Source organism: Oncorhynchus mykiss, chromosome 10 (assembly GCF_057628025.1).
Source record: "Oncorhynchus mykiss isolate SJ-2025 chromosome 10, ASM5762802v1, whole genome shotgun sequence".
NCBI lineage: Eukaryota > Metazoa > Chordata > Actinopteri > Salmoniformes > Salmonidae > Oncorhynchus > Oncorhynchus mykiss.
Window position 1 is genome coordinate 69808310 of NC_143031.1, and position 16701 is coordinate 69825010.

General features: G+C 49.0%; 1 protein-coding gene across 48 annotated transcripts in view; it reads left to right on the forward strand.

Annotated features, from left to right (window-relative positions):
- Positions 1-6610, forward strand: part of LOC110534539 (GRB2-associated-binding protein 1) — a 72075-nt gene extending 65465 nt beyond the window's left edge. For 25 of the 48 annotated variants that reach the window (XM_021619443.3, XM_090187655.1, XM_090187645.1 and 22 more), the window contains 2 exons: positions 720-848; positions 4503-6610. In XM_021619443.3, coding sequence (XP_021475118.2) covers positions 720-848; positions 4503-4661 — 288 coding nt within the window. In that variant the 3' untranslated portion in view covers positions 4662-6610. Of the gene's footprint in view, positions 1-277; positions 354-719; positions 849-4502 lie in introns of all 48 variants that reach the window. The other 23 variants (XM_090187651.1, XM_090187652.1, XM_090187653.1 and 20 more) reach the window with 3 other exon arrangements.
- The last annotated feature ends 10091 nt before the right edge of the window (positions 6611-16701 follow it).

Consider the following 16701-nt stretch of genomic DNA (forward strand, 5'->3'; position numbering starts at 1 on the left):
CTAAAGGAAATTATCTTAACTGTACTAAATTGACTGGTTAATTTCACCAACAACAAAATGGGTAATTTCCTGTATAGTATGTCTGCTTGATTGTTTGTTTTCCAGGTCTTTATGACCTTTTTATTGATATGTTTTCCCTTATCGTTTCTTCGCCTTTACCTAATGTTTACTTCCTGTTGCTTTTTTCACTCATATTTTTTCCTAGTCCCCCTCTTCCTCCCCCTCTCAGTACATCCTGTGTTGTTTGACCTCTGACCTTTCCCTGCTGTCTCTGTAGAGAGGAGTCCTTCTACTGCACTGTCCCCATCACCCCTGTTAAGAGGGAGATGGAGGGCCTTGACACCTTAGAGGAGGTGAGACAGGTTGTCAAGTGTGGTTAGACAAGCTGCCTGGGTTGCCAGTTTGGAGCCTAACCGGAGATGCCCATAGAGCCTATGCTCTCACTGCATGGTGTGGGTTGTGGTGTAATTTCCCCCCAAAACCCACTAAGATTTCAGACACCGTCTGCAGTGGTAGTGTACATGTTGACGTGACTTGAGGTTTGCGTAATACATCAATGTATTGTTTAATAGTAGACTGTTCTAGTACTGTCTCCATTGTAGCTGTACTACCACTCCTCTTGCCCACTCCTAGAGTGTAGCACTAACATTTAATCATGCTCTGTGAGTGTCATCATCCCCCTATCTCCACTGTAACATGGTATCTCCCTTGTTGCTTAGAACATGAAGCTGGGTGCGCCCATGACGGCGGACGGGGGGAGCAGCCCAATGGTGAAGCCCAAGGGAGACAAGCAGGTGGAGTACCTGGACCTAGACCTGGACCCTGGCAAGTCTACCCCACCACGGAAGGTGAGACCTCACGCTCTCTCGCGCGCGCACTCTCTCGCGCGCGCACTCTCTCGCGCGCACTCTCTCTCGCGCGCACTCTCTCGCGCGCGCACTCTCTCGCGCGCGCACTCTCTCGCGCGCACTCTCGCGCGCGCACTCTCTCTCGCGCGCACTCTCTCTCGCGCGCACTCTCTCTCGCGCGCACTCTCTCTCGCGCGCACTCTCTCTCGCGCGCACTCTCTCTCGCGCGCACTCTCTCTCGCGCGCACTCTCTCTCGCGCGCACTCTCTCGCGCGCGCACTCTCTCGCGCGCGCACTCTCTCGCGCGCGCACTCTCTCGCGCGCGCACTCTCTCGCGCGCGCACTCTCTCGCGCGCGCACTCTCTCGCGCGCGCACTCTCTCGCGCGCGCACTCTCTCGCGCGCGCACTCTCTCGCGCGCGCACTCTCTCGCGCGCACTCTCTCGCGCGCGCACTCTCTCGCGCGCACTCTCTCGCGCGCGCACTCTCTCGCGCGCGCACTCTCTCTCTCGCGCACTCTCTCTCTCGCGCACTCTCTCTCTCGCGCACTCTCTCTCTCGCGCGCACTCTCTCTCTCGCGCGCTCTCTCGCGCGCGCTCTCTCTCGCGCGCGCACTCTCTCGCGCGCGCACTCTCTCGCGCGCGCACTCTCTCGCGCGCGCACTCTCTCGCGCGCGCACTCTCTCGCGCGCGCACTCTCTCGCGCGCGCACTCTCTCGCGCGCGCACTCTCTCGCGCGCGCACTCTCTCGCGCGCACTCTCTCGCGCGCGCACTCTCTCGCGCGCGCACTCTCTCGCGCGCGCACTCTCTCGCGCGCGCACTCTCTCGCGCGCACTCTCTCGCGCACTCTCTCTCTCGCGCGCACTCTCTCTCTCGCGCGCTCTCTCTCTCTCGCGCGCTCTCTCTCTCGCGCACTCTCTCTCTCGCGCGCGCTCTCTCTCTCTCGCGCGCTCTCTCTCTCGCGCTCTCTCTCTCGCGCGCGCTCTCTCTCTCGCGCGCTCTCTCTCTCGCGCGCTCTCTCTCTCGCGCGCTCTCTCTCTCGCGCGCTCTCTCTCTCGCGCGCTCTCTCTCTCGCGCGCTCTCTCTCTCGCGCGCTCTCTCTCTCGCGCTCTCTCTCTCTCGCGCGCTCTCTCTCTCGCGCGCGCTCTCTCTCGCGCGCGCGCGCTCTCTCTCTCGCGCGCTCTCTCTCTCGCGCGCTCTCTCTCTCGCGCTCTCTCTCTCGCGCGCTCTCTCTCTCGCGCGCTCTCTCTCTCGCGCGCTCTCTCTCTCGCGCGCTCTCTCTCTCGCGCGCGCTCTCTCTCGCGCGCGCTCTCTCTCGCGCGCGCTCTCTCTCGCGCGCTCTCTCTCGCGCGCGCGCTCTCTCGCGCGCGCTCTCTCTCGCGCGCGCTCTCTCTCGCGCGCTCTCTCTCTCGCGCGCTCTCTCTCTCGCGCGCTCTCTCTCGCGCGCTCTCTCTCTCGCGCGCTCTCTCTCTCTCGCGCGCTCTCTCTCTCGCGCGCGCTCTCTCTCTCGCGCGCGCTCTCTCTCTCGCGCGCGCTCTCTCTCTCGCGCGCGCTCTCTCTCTCGCGCGCGCTCTCTCTCTCTCTCGCGCGCGCTCTCTCTCTCGCGCGCGCTCTCTCTCTCGCGCGCGCTCTCTCTCTCGCGCGCGCTCTCTCTCTCGCGCGCGCTCTCTCTCTCGCGCGCGCTCTCTCTCTCGCGCGCGCTCTCTCTCCGCGCGCGAGAGAGAGAGCGCGCGCTCTCTCTCTCGCGCGCGCTCTCTCTCTCGCGCGCGCTCTCTCTCTCGCGCGCGCTCTCTCGCGCGCGCTCTCTCTCTCGCGCGCGCTCTCTCTCTCGCGCGCGCTCTCTCTCTCGCGCGCGCTCTCTCTCTCGCGCGCGCTCTCTCTCTCGCGCGCGCTCTCTCTCTCGCGCGCGCTCTCTCTCTCGCGCGCGCTCTCTCTCGCGCGCTCTCTCGCGCGCTCTCTCTCGCGCGCTCTCTCTCTCGCGCGCGCTCTCTCTCGCGCGCGCTCTCTCGCGCGCGCTCTCTCGCGCGCGCGCTCTCTCGCGCGCGCTCTCGCGCGCGCTCTCTCGCGCGCTCTCTCTCGCGCGCTCTCTCGCGCGCGCTCTCTCGCGCGCGCTCTCTCGCGCGCGCTCTCTCGCGCGCGCTCTCTCTCTCTCGCGCGCTCTCTCTCTCGCGCGCGCTCTCTCTCGCGCGCGCTCTCTCTCTCGCGCGCGCTCTCTCTCGCGCGCGCTCTCTCTCGCGCGCGCTCTCTCTCTCGCGCGCGCTCTCTCTCGCGCGCGCTCTCTCTCTCGCGCGCGCTCTCTCTCTCGCGCGCGCTCTCTCTCTCGCGCGCGCTCTCTCTCTCGCGCGCGCTCTCTCTCTCGCGCGCGCTCTCTCTCTCGCGCGCGCTCTCTCTCTCGCGCGCTCTCTCTCTCTCGCGCGCTCTCTCTCTCGCGCGCGCTCTCTCTCTCGCGCGCGCTCTCTCTCTCGCGCGCGCTCTCTCTCTCGCGCGCGCTCTCTCTCTCGCGCGCGCTCTCTCTCTCGCGCGCGCTCTCTCTCTCGCGCGCGCTCTCTCTCTCGCGCGCGCTCTCTCTCTCGCGCGCGCTCTCTCTCTCGCGCGCGCTCTCTCTCTCGCGCGCGCTCTCTCTCTCGCGCGCGCTCTCTCTCTCGCGCGCGCTCTCTCTCTCGCGCGCGCTCTCTCTCTCGCGCGCTCTCTCTCTCTCGCGCGCTCTCTCTCTCGCGCGCGCTCTCTCTCTCGCGCGCGCTCTCTCTCTCGCGCGCGCTCTCTCTCTCTCGCGCGCTCTCTCTCTCGCGCGCGCTCTCTCTCTCGCGCGCGCTCTCTCTCTCGCGCGCGCTCTCTCTCTCGCGCGCGCTCTCTCTCTCGCGCGCGCTCTCTCTCTCGCGCGCGCTCTCTCTCTCGCGCGCGCTCTCTCTCTCGCGCGCGCTCTCTCTCTCGCGCGCGCTCTCTCTCTCGCGCGCGCTCTCTCTCTCGCGCGCGCTCTCTCTCTCGCGCGCGCTCTCTCTCTCGCGCGCGCTCTCTCTCTCGCGCGCGCTCTCTCTCTCGCGCGCGCTCTCTCTCTCGCGCGCGCTCTCTCTCTCGCGCGCGCTCTCTCTCTCGCGCGCTCTCTCTCTCTCGCGCGCTCTCTCTCTCTCTCGCGCGCTCTCTCTCTCTCTCTCGCGCGCTCTCTCTCTCTCGCGCGCTCTCTCGCGCGCGCTCTCTCTCTCTCTCGCGCTCTCTCTCTCTCGCGCGCGCTCTCTCTCTCGCGCGCGCTCTCTCTCTCTCTCGCGCGCGCTCTCTCTCTCTCGCGCGCGCTCTCTCTCTCTCGCGCGCGCTCTCTCTCTCTCGCGCGCGCTCTCTCTCTCTCTCGCGCGCGCTCTCTCTCTCTCGCGCGCGCTCTCTCTCTCTCGCGCGCGCTCTCTCTCTCGCGCGCGCTCTCTCTCTCTCGCGCGCACTCTCTCTCTCGCGCGTACTCTCTCTCGCGCACTCTCTCTCTCGCGCGCACTCTCTCTCTCGCGCGCACTCTCTCTCTCGCGCGCACTCTCTCTCTCGCGCGCACTCTCTCTCTCGCGCGCACTCTCTCTCTCGCGCGCACTCTCTCTCTCGCGCGCACTCTCTCTCTCGCGCGCACTCTCTCTCTCACACAAACTATTGAAACTGACCTGTGTGTGTTCCTCTCCAGAAGAAGAGTAATGGGATTGGTCTGGCGGTGTCAGATGAGCGGGTGGACTACGTGGTGGTGGACCAGCAGCGGACGCAGGCCCTCAAGAGCACCCGGGAGGCCTGGAACGATGGACGCCAGTCCACAGAGACAGACACCTCCACCAAAGGGCCCAAGTGACCCCCAGCTCACCCAGCTATAGCCTCACGCTGCTGGGCCGCAGACATTACTCCAAGCCCTGGCTCGGGCCCCGGCCTTCACCTCCTCCAGACTCCTAGTGTCGAAGTGAAGGGGCCGGCGGACCTCCAGGGCCGCTGAACTGTCTTTAGTTTACACTGCCATCAGTCAGTCTGAGGACAGAACAGCGACAGCACAGCGCCCCTCTGTGGCAGACAGGGGGTATGTGCCAGGAATAAGCTGAATGCAGTATGGATGCAAGTAGGTTTGATTGATGTATCAGTCCTCACCTGCCTGATATGGGGACTATGTAAAGACATTACCACATCCACAAAGACTTGGAGTCTGGAACACTTACTGCCACTTATGGTGGATTTCAGTTTAGATTTTTCCTCTAGTTGGTTGGAGAAGACTTAAAGACATTTCCTTTGATTAAATCACAACACTGTGGGACACTGTCTGGAGTCTGTTTTGGGAGAGAATGAGTCATCTCTCTTTCAGAATTCTTAGTGTCTACTTAATACTTTACTGCCATGGTTGCCTAGTTTTGCTGGTAGGAAATTGGGCCATTTTTCTCTTGTACAGGTCTAATATTATCCAAAACATTGTAAGAGAGAACCAGGTTTTCTTAGTGAAAAACTTGTTGTGAATGCAAGAAAATAGAAAACAAGTAACTTTTTTCCGAAACGCAACTGACCAAGTGCTCAATCAAAGGTTTGGATTCACTGAAACGTCATTTAATCGACTGAGAAATGATTCTCTCTTCCTGGTTTAGTTTTTAGTGGAAGAGGAAACGGCTTGACATTTGCAAAACAAAAAGAGTTGTACAAAGTGTTATGTATATAAACAAAGTGTCCTTTATTCAACACTATATACGGTGTGTGGTAATTCTGCAGGGTGGAATTCTATACGCTCTCCGAGATGGTATCGGGACATGTGATATGAAATGACAGAATCAACTGTGACGGCTTTTAACGGGAAGCTCCCCGACACTTTCTGTGAGTTATGCAAAGGTGTCAGACGTAGGTTTATAGGAGAGAGAGAAATCAGGTACTCATTCAAATACTAATAACAGCTATTTCCATTTCTAATTTATTTTGAGGTATCTCAACGATAGATGTCCAAGTAATCTATAAACGGACAGATTTGATGCTATAGAGCAAAGTGCTGTTAAATGCCTTCTCAACGAGCGCCAGTCAATTTGTTTCAGGAGTTTATTATTGTGATGGCGTGTCGATTTCATTCTCTCTTAGGTTTTAATTTATTTCAAAAGGATTTACACGCCCACCTTCTGGGGTCTGATGTATGTATGCCTTACGATCTACTTTACTTGATATGTCTTTGTAAATAGTGAGAAATTGTGATGTTTTACCTAAAAAGAAAATACTTCAGAATCGTAGTGTTTTTTTTTTCATGACTATTGGCTTTACTAACTTTCCAGGGACCCTATTCAGTGTCTTGAGTAGGAGTGCAGAAGCCGCTTTCCCAAAAGCATCTTAAGGCTAAATTCATTGTTAGAACCATAGGATCCTACGGTTCTAATGATGAACTTAGCCTTGAGATCGTTTTGGGAACCCGGCCCTGGTTTAGGATCAGGTCTCCACTGTTCGTGTAATCTTAGTCATTGTAAAAGGCAAAACAACTGATTCTAGATCAGCACTCTTACGCTGAGATTCTTCATGAATACAGGCCCATTTCTCTCTAAGTCCTAAGCATGTTTTACCAGGAGAATTAGTCTTTGCTGTATATATTTGCACCAACTATTCCAGCATGTATCATTTGAATTGAAAAACTGTGCCTGTACTGTCATTTCCATACTACTTAATTGTCACCATCCCATTGCAGGGTTGTCTTGTCTCGACACCAACTGCAAAACGTTGATGCTTTATCTTTTTTTTTTTTACCAATCAAAAGAGAAACATTTCCATTTGAAAGTAAACTAAATAAAACAACCTTTTTGGAGTCTGTTTGTCACCTACACCCTACAGTATGTCACATGTATTTAAAAAATGTTGATGTACTATAGGGAGGAAAACAATGACAGAGGGAAGAGAAATGAAAAGAACAAAGGCCAGGAAGTCCCACCCACTGAGGCTGGTGGGAGGAGCTAGAGGACATGCTCATTATAATGACTGGAATGGAGTCTAACATGGTTTGTGTTTGACCATCTATTCCATTCCAGCCATTACAATGAGCCCGTCCTCCTGTAGCTCCTCACACCAGCCTCCTCTGGACCACAGACATTTCTATAGAGGAATGAGAAATGCACGCACAAAGTGATGTGCTGTACTAAATTGTGCCATTCTGTTTCAGAAGTGTCCAAATGCCTACCACTTCCCAAATCAATGATTATCTCACCTGTTCACTATTCTCTCATTTTAATTTGATAGCTCTCCATTTAGCCACCAAGGAAAAAAACTCTTCAACATGCAGTTATTTACATACAAATCTAATCTCTCACATTTCAGTAATTTCCCTTGAAGATTTGGAGCAACATGTAATCTGGATGAAAAGGGGGACAGTTGTCAATGTATGGGAAGTGTGCTTGGACTGAGTGGGTAAGTGTCTGTAGAAATATGAGAGAATTGATTGTACTTAGGGTTTTTGTACTACATTGGCTGCGTTAAGACAGGCAGCCCAATTCTGATTTTTTTTTCTCTTCACTAATTGGTCTTTTGACCAAACAGATCAGCTCTGAACAAGATCTGTGTGAAAAATCAGAATTGGGATGCCTGTGTAAACGCACCCTTCTAGCCTTTACTCCTCTCTTGTCACTGTTTGACACAGTAGCTTGCAGAGAGACGTATGTGCACTAATATTACATTAGCATGTTCCTGTCATTTTGACACATTTAAATGGAAATCCAATTATAAAAGGACTAATCATAATTAGTCAAGTACTTGAGGAGCAGTGGAAACTTCTAGTTTATTATATGATTAATCTTGAACACTTATTTTGTATTTATTTATTGTGTCTGATCCAAATTTTTAGCATATCTGATTCAAACAACCAAAAATGACATGGAATCGGATATTTCAAGGTACATTTCAAACCACCACCGTATGTGGTTTGAAAATCAGATAAAAATCCGATTCCAGGCCATGCGACTCTGAACATTCAAATCTGATTTTCCCTCAAGTGGTTTTTAGACGTACCTGGCATATCTTGTTGCTTGCTAGCTTTTCTGTTAACTGTTTTACTGAAATGTGGTAGCTAACTAGTTAGCTTGTTAATTGTTTACAAACTAATTAGTGAATGTGTTAAACAGCTACCTTGGTAGCTAGTTGATTGCTGTGGCTTGCCAAAAAATACGGGGTTTGAAAGTTGGATCGTCTTATCCTTCGAGGCTTTAAAAGTGTTTTAACACTTATTTTGAACATTCAGAGCAACTGGCAAACATCCATGGCAGGCATTGTTGTCACTTTAGCATGCTACACACGTAGTTGTGCTCAGTCTGATGTGAAAAGAGCTTTGATTGGTCAAAAGACCAATTAGTGTATTTTTTTTTTTTTTTAAAGACCAGAATTGAGCTACCTTTATAAACGCAGCCTTCAAGCCTCTACTTCAGTTTTTTTGTCTCTTTTTTTGCCACAGTAGCTTGTAGAGAGACTTCTTACGTGCACTCAAATGAGCCTTTCATGTCGTTTTTGACAGTTTAAATGGAAATCAGCAGAGGACCTAATCATAATTAGTCTCTCATTGAACTTGTGGAAATGTGGCAGGTGGAGATGGCCTGAAGTACTCCGGTTTCTATTATGATTCATCCTCAACACATTCTTATTTTTATGTATGTTTGTTTTCCATAGTTCCCCATTTATTCACTTCTACTGTCGGGATCTTTAAGTTGGGCGTATTCCATAAATTATGAGCATGGCATTGTTCTTGGATGTCTAATGTTGTTTTGTTCTGTTTTGTCTCACTGTTCCTCTGGTTGAAAAATAATGGTTAGAAAGAGGAACCACCTTGTAAAACAATGGGTAGGGACTGAGAGGAATCACCATGTAAAACAACGGGTGGGGGCTGATAGGAACCACCATGTAAAACAATGGGTAGGGACTTATAGGAACCACCATGTAAAACAACGGGTGGGGGCTGATAGGAACCACCATGTAAAACAATGGGTAGGGCCTTATAGGAACCACCATGTAAAACAATGGGTAGGGACTTATAGGAACCGCCATGTAAAACAATGGGTAGGGACTTATAGGAACCACCATGTAAAACAATGGGTAGGGACTGATAGGAACCACCATGTAAAACAATGGGTAGGGACTTATAGGAACCACCATGTAAAACAACGGGTGGGGGCTGATAGGAACCACCATGTAAAACAATGGGTAGGGCCTTATAGGAACCACCATGTAAAACAATGGGTAGGGACTTATAGGAACCGCCATGTAAAACAATGGGTAGGGACTTATAGGAACCACCATGTAAAACAATGGGTAGGGACTGATAGGAACCACCTTGTAAAACAATGGGTAGGGACTGATAGGAATCACCATGTAAAACAACGGGTGGGGGCTGATAGGAACCACCACGTAAAACAATGGGTAGGGACATATAGGAACCACCATGTAAAACAATGGGTAGGGACTTATAGGAACCACCATGTAAAACAACGGGTGGGGGCTGATAGGAACCACCATGTAAAACAATGGGTAGGGCCTTATAGGAACCACCATGTAAAACAATGGGTAGGGACTTATAGGAACCGCCATGTAAAACAATGGGTAGGGACTTATAGGAACCACCATGTAAAACAATGGGTAGGGACTGATAGGAACCACCTTGTAAAACAATGGGTAGGGACTGATAGGAATCACCATGTAAAACAACGGGTGGGGGCTGATAGGAACCACCATGTAAAACAATGGGTAGGGACATATAGGAACCGCCATGTAAAACAATGGGTAGGGACTGATAGGAATTACCATGTAAAACAACGGGTGGGGGCTGATGGGAACCACCATGTAAAACAATGGGTAGGGGCTGATAGGAACCACCATGTAAAACAATGGGTAGGGGCTGATAGGAACCACCATGTAAAACAATGGGTAGGGACTGATAGGAACCACCATGTAAAACAATGGGTAGGGACTGATAGGAACCACCATGTAAAACAATGGGTAGGGACTTATAGGAACCACCATGTAAAACAATGGGTAGGGACATATAGGAACCACCATGTAAAACAACGGGTGGGGACTGATAGGAACCACCATGTAAAACAATGGGTAGGGGCATATAGGAACCACCATGTAAAACAACGGGTGGGGACTTATAGGAACCACCACGTAAACTATTAATTTATCATTGTCAGTCTTGCCATTGCTGTTGACCAATTACACCACTAGGGGGCATGGTTGCTTGACAAACCAGTGAAGAAGTTGACGGGCTCTTCCACATTGGCCATCACGTTGAGCGTTGAGCGCACGTTGAGCGCTGCAGTACATTCTGAGAAAGATTGATGGACATTCTGTTTCTTTCTTGACAACAACACCCGAGTTGAATGTTCAACTATGTTATTATGGAAGAGGAGTAATGATATGTAGCCTAAACTTACATTTTGTAACAGTTTTATTTATTGGACTTCATATACATGGGAATGGTAGAAACACCTTCAGGACTAGTGTCCTAGACACAGATTAAACCTCGTCCTTGACTAAAAAGTGTCCTTAATGTAGAATCTCAACTGGAAGTGTTTTTAGTGGAGGACTAGGCAGGGAAACCGTCTGTCTGTGTACGTTGGAAGCTGCAGGATCAGGTAAAGGTTGAATATGATAGGTTCTACTCCAGTGGTTATGATGAAACAACTGGCACCACTTCAATGAATCCACATTGTTATTCAACCCAAGTCCTGTAGGTGGACAATAACCCAAGACACCCTCTTAAATCTCACACTTTTACTTTTAGCCACATATAACATCAAAGTAACTTTTGCAAAGGGCATACATACTATATCACAACATAGTCCACAAGTACAGTATATCACGACAGAATTCTTTCCCAGTCCCAAAGATATTCGGCAACACCTCAACATAAATCTGGGAGTCCTTCCTCTAACCCCCGTCATACAGATTTATGCCGTTGAAACCGGTCTCCCATTTATTCCTCAAACACAGAAGTGCTAGAGCAAATGGCGCTAGGCTAGCTACTGTTGGGCGGCCATCTTTAATCCCATAAATCACTACTACTCCACATCTGATGATAGATTTACTCCTTGGCTACAGTCACAGATGTCTGTGTTTTGCTGTACTGCATTAAGACTCTGATCGCTGAGTAAAGAACCCAATTGAAGTAAATTAGTTGTGATTGACAGTCTATTGCTGTCATGCATGGGTGTCAAACTCATTCCGTGGGGGGCCTAGTGTCTGCTGGTTTTATGGGTTTTCCTTTCAATGAAGATCTAGACAACCAGGTGAGGGGAGTTCCTTACTAATTACTGACCTTAATTAATCAATCAAGTTCAAAGGGAGGAGCGTAAACCCACACACTCGGCCTCCATGGAATGAGTTTGACACGTGGTGTAGTGGGACAGAGCGGGAAGCTGTGATATTGCTACTGGGTTAGCTACATTACCTGGGTTGTCTCTACCAGGGCTACTGTATGCAAACGTTCATATTGCTGTCACATCATATACCCAAATGTTATGTTTGTCTCAGGTGTTTACCACGAAAAGTGACGTGCTGTCCACTTTGTTGTTTGAGTCACAGATGGTCCCTTTAATTTCCCTGCTTTCGTCCAATAGGTGACTAAGCCTGTTGCCTCTCACTCTGCTACTCGATGCTCATGACCGTGTTTTTTTTAGTTGTACTAAAACATAATACACATTTCCATAGATTACAGTATACGAGCTGGTCGCTGTGACCGTTTTTACCTCAAATTCTCTGCGGTGCTGAACGTCGAGGTACTGATATGCCTCGTTATAAGAATAATGGCATACATTTGTTTGGAGAATGTAGAACCCATTTAGTGTTCCTTTATCAGTGTTATTCTGACTTCAAACACTTTGTAGTCAATAGAGATGAAGGATAAAGGTGTTTTGTTTTAGGTTGCTGACAAGCATTTTAATGTAGAGATGTTAGATATCAAACCAGTCTGGGATGTTGAGAAGCCACTGGAGGTGTGTCTGTGTGTGTGTGTGTGTGTTAGGGCTGTGACGATACCAGTATCACAATATTTTTTCCATGGCAAAAATGAAAACACGAAGCAGACCAATCTCTTTGGTCCTTTAAAAACCTGCTGTATGTAACATATTGTACTACAACTTAGAAAATAAATACATGTGACTCTGGATGACAACATGATGTTTGTTTCCAACATTAGAGCTGATTTCTAAACCAGTTCAATCCGCTTTGTGTTGTGTTCCCTTACCTTCATACTAACGAGTATCACCATACTGGTATCGTCCCGGCCCGAGTGTGTGTGCGTGCTTGTGTGTGTTTGACAATGTGTTCATGTTGAGAAAGATACAGAGAGAGTATGTGGGTGCATTTTTGGGAGAAAGAGCGGGCAGTAGAGGGAGTGTGAGTGTGTGTTTTTGGCACTGTTTGAGAGTTGGAGAGAGACTGTGTGCATATTTTTGGGAGAAGGAGAGAGAAAGACGGAGGAGGAGGGAGTGTGTTCCTGTCTGTGTGTGTGTGTGTGTATGCTTCTCCATGCAGATTGGGATGTGAGGCTCTCTCTGCCGTATCTTTGACAGTGTGTGAGTAATGGAACAGTCCCTCGGTTCCAAACAGGGCCAACAGAATAATGATGAGCCTGGCTGGGAGGCTGGGGGAGGGTGAGAGCTGCTCCTGGGTGAGCTGTGAGCTCTGGGCCTGCCTACCTGACTGTCCTGCTGGACCTCTGCCTGGACTGATGGGAGCTGTCAATAACTGAGCCCTGGACTCGCCTGGGCTGCACAACCCTGCCAGCATGTCTCTGGCTGTGGGTCTGCCTGTCTGTCTATCTGTCTGCCAGCCTCTTCTCTACGTCTGACTGTTTGCCTGCTGTTTGCCTGATTGGGGGAGTGTGTCTATCTGTATTGGGTGTATTATCCTGTCAGTCTGTCTGTCTAGCTTATCAGTGTCTATGTGGCCACCTGTATGTCCTTGTGCGTGTCCATGTGTCTCACTGGCAGCCTGCCTGTCTGTCTACCTCTCTAGCGCTCTATCATTCTGCCTGTCTATCTGCTTTCTATCTGCTTCCCTCCCACCCAGCCGTCTCCCACTCTCCCTCCAGACTCCCAACCCAGCCGTCCACCACTCTCCCTCCAGACTCCCACCCAGCCGTCTCAATCGCTCCCTCCAGACTCCCACCCAGCCGTCTCCCTCGCTCCCTCCAGACTCCCACCCAGCCGTCTCCCTCTCTCCCTCCAGACTCCCACCCAGCCGTCTCCCTCTCTCCCTCCAGACTCCCACCCAGCCGCCTCCCTCTCTCCCTCCAGACTCCCACCCAGCCGTCTCCCTCTCTGCATCTAAAATGTTTGAATCCCATTAAGACCCGAACAGTGTCGGGGTGAATCTCAAACACTTCCAATGTTGTGGGCCTCCAGTCAGACAGAATCGATCCATTCATGTGTCTCCCAAATGGCACCCTACCCCTACTTACTTCTTTCAATAGGGCTCTTGTCAGAAATAGTGCACTATGTAGGCAACCTACCCCTCCTGGCTCACTACACCAAGCCAAAACCCTCCTCAGGCACAACTCTCCCTCCTAACCTGTCTATCCTGTCAACTACACTTCACATCATCGCCTCAATTCCTCAACTTCTTGGAAACAAGTTGGTTATTTTTAGTCCATTCTATTCATTCTATTTCTATGCATTTAATCCTCTCCAGTAAGTGAAATCCAGATAACTTTTGAAAAACAGGGCCCAGGGGATGCGGATTGTTCTGTACCACCCTCTCACATATAGGCTGGTTGTAATGACATTTAGGGAGGATCAAGGACCGCGTTGTGTGGGACTGGAATATAATCAGAGCTTTGGAGAGGAAAGACATTAGTATATTCTAAATAGTAATAATAGTATTTAAAGTGTGGGATTGAATGAGGATTCATAGTTCAAGTTATGAGAACAATGATTTGAGTCGTTATCCACTCTGCAATTTTTACTGCAGTTATTATACGTTGGTTTTTAGGCCCATTAAACCAGGTTATGCTAAGTCATTGAGCTGGAACTGCTCTGGTCAATGATTGGTTGAGAAGACACGTTTGCACCAATTAGTTAAGAAGTGAATTAGTACAGAAACATGAGCCGAGCACAGCTTCACTCATGTTCAACTGAACTGGATGAACGCTACATTATTAGTTGACTGATTTTACCAACATTCAGTGACAAAAGGGCATCAAAGAACATGCCACGTGTGCTCATTCATTCTCCTTCGTCTACAGTGAGGAGGAGTGTTAATTGCGGGTGAAGAGTGAGGGATCTGTGATGTGTGCAGATGGATTTGTCTCTAATTGCTCAGCTGCATGATCTCTGTGTGTTGGGATGTCTTCTCTGTTTCCAGACCACGCACTAAAGTATCCAGTCCCTCTCAGAAACTGATTCACATATACACTCTACAACTCAGAAAGTGGATATATACACAGTACCAGTCAAACGTTTGGACACACCTACTCATTCAAGGGTTTTTCTTTATTTGTAATATTTTCTACATTGTAGAATAAATAGTGAAGACATCAACACTATGAAACAACACGTGGAATCATGTAATAACCAAAAAAGTGTTGAACAAATCAAAATATATTTGATTTTCAGTAGCCACCCTGTGCCTTGATGACAGCATTGCATAATCTTGGCATTCTCTCAACCAGCTTCATGAGGTAGTCACCTGGAATACGTTTAAATTAACAGGTGGGCCTTAAGTTCATTTGTGGAAGTTCTTTCCTTCTTAATGTATTGAGCCAATCAGTTGTGTTGTGACAAGGTAGGGGTGGTATACAGAAGATAGCCCTATTTGGTAAAATACCAAGTCCATATTATGGCAAGATCAGCTCAAATAAGCAAAGAGACTGCCCATCACTACTTTAAGACATGAAGGTCAGCCAACATTTCAAGAACTTTTAGAGCTTCTTCAAGTGCAGTCTCAAAACCATCAAGTGCTATGATGAAACTGGCTCTCACGAGGACCGTCACAGAAAAGGAAGACCCAGAGTTACCTCTGCTGCAGAGCCCTTACACAGCCTGGAGATGTTCATTAGAGTAACCAGCCTCAGAAATTGTAGGCCAAATAAATGCTTCACAGAGTTCAAGTAACAGACACATCTCAACATCAACTGTTCAGAAGAGACTGTGTGAATCAGGCATTCATGGTCGAATTGCTGCAAAGAAACCCCTACTAAAGGACACCAATAATAAGAAGAGACTTGCTTGGGCCAAGAAACACAAGCAATAGACATTAGATTGGTTGAAATCTGTCCTTTGCTCTGGTGAGTCCAAATTTGAGATTTTTGGTTCCAACCGCTGTGTCTTTGTGAGACACAGAGTAGGTGAACGGATGATCTCCGCATGTGTGGTTCCCACCGTGAAGCATGGAGGAGGAGGTGTGATGGTGTGGGGGTTCATTGCTGGTGAAACTGTCAGTGATTTATTTCGAATTCAAGGCACACTCATGGCTACCACAGCATGGCTACCACAGCATTCTGTAGCGATACGCCATCCCATCTGGTTTGCGCTTCGTGGGACTATAGTTTGTTTTTCAACAGGACACTGACCCAACACATCTCCAGGCTGTGTAAGGGCTATTTGACCAAAAAGGAGAGTGATGGAGTGCTGCATCAGATGACCTGGCCTCCACAATCACCTGACCTCAACCCAAATTGAGATGGTTTGGGATGAGTTGGACCGCAGAGTGAAGAAAAGCATCCTACAAGTACTTAGTATATGTGGGAACTCCTTCAAGATTGTTGGAATAGCATTCCAGGTGAAGCTGGTTGAGAAAATGCCAAGAGTGTGCAAAGCTGTCATCAAGGCAAAGGGTGGCTACTTTGAGAATCTAAAATCTAAAATATATTTGATATGTTTAACACTTTTTTGGTTACTAGATGATTCCATATGTGTTATTTCATAGTTTTGATGTCTTCACTATTATTCTACAATGTAGAAAATAGTAAAAATAAAGAACAACCCTTGAATGAATAGGTGTGTCCAAACATTTGACTGGTACTGTATATATAGAGAGAGCTTTTCGGGGATAGTTTGTTTGCTTGTGTCAGCTTTAGGTCTATGTATAGTCTCATAGCAAAGGGTCTGAATACTTGTGTAAATTATTTGTATTTTTAATACATTTGCGAACATTTCTAAAACCTGTTTTTGCTTTGTCATTATGGGGTATTGTGTGTGTGTGTGTGTGTGTGGATTGACTAGGGGGAAAAAAGTATTTAATCAATTTTAGAACAAGGCTGTAATGTAACAAAATGTGGGAAAAGCCAAGGGGTCTGAATACATTCCGAATACACTGTACTGTAGCTAGAAGCCATGCACGGCATTTTGGACATTCGGACCGTTCAGTATTGTCACATGCCTCCTACCAGGAAATGGCAACTCCAGGGTCAGGGAAAATGTACATGTCACTGAAAGTCAATTGTACCTGAGAGGGTCAGTAGTTTTGAGCTTAAAGGGATAATCCACTCAAAGAAATATATATTTTGTTCACTGTTGATACAGTGCCAAAGTGTTTTGAATGTCAGCAATACAATTTCAAGAAGAAGAATTTCAAGACTTTCAAGAAGCAAATTGTCACTTGCCACCATCATGATGATTCCAAATCCATCATATGATGCAGAACCTTTTCCAAATGTCCAACTCCTTTATTCAAATCATCTTTATGTGAATCAACAGATAAGTTCCATATTAGTGCACTTATCTTCCCCAGTGAGAGAATGTTGCCCTGAAGGTGGCCATCTTGGCTGAGTACTGTTGTGTGCAGGTTATTTTCAAATACATTACCCTCCCTTTATTCAAATCATCTTCATGTGAATAAACAGAAAGATAAGTCCCATATCAGTGCATCTTTCTTCCCCCAGTGAGAGAATGTTGTGGCCCAGTGGCGGC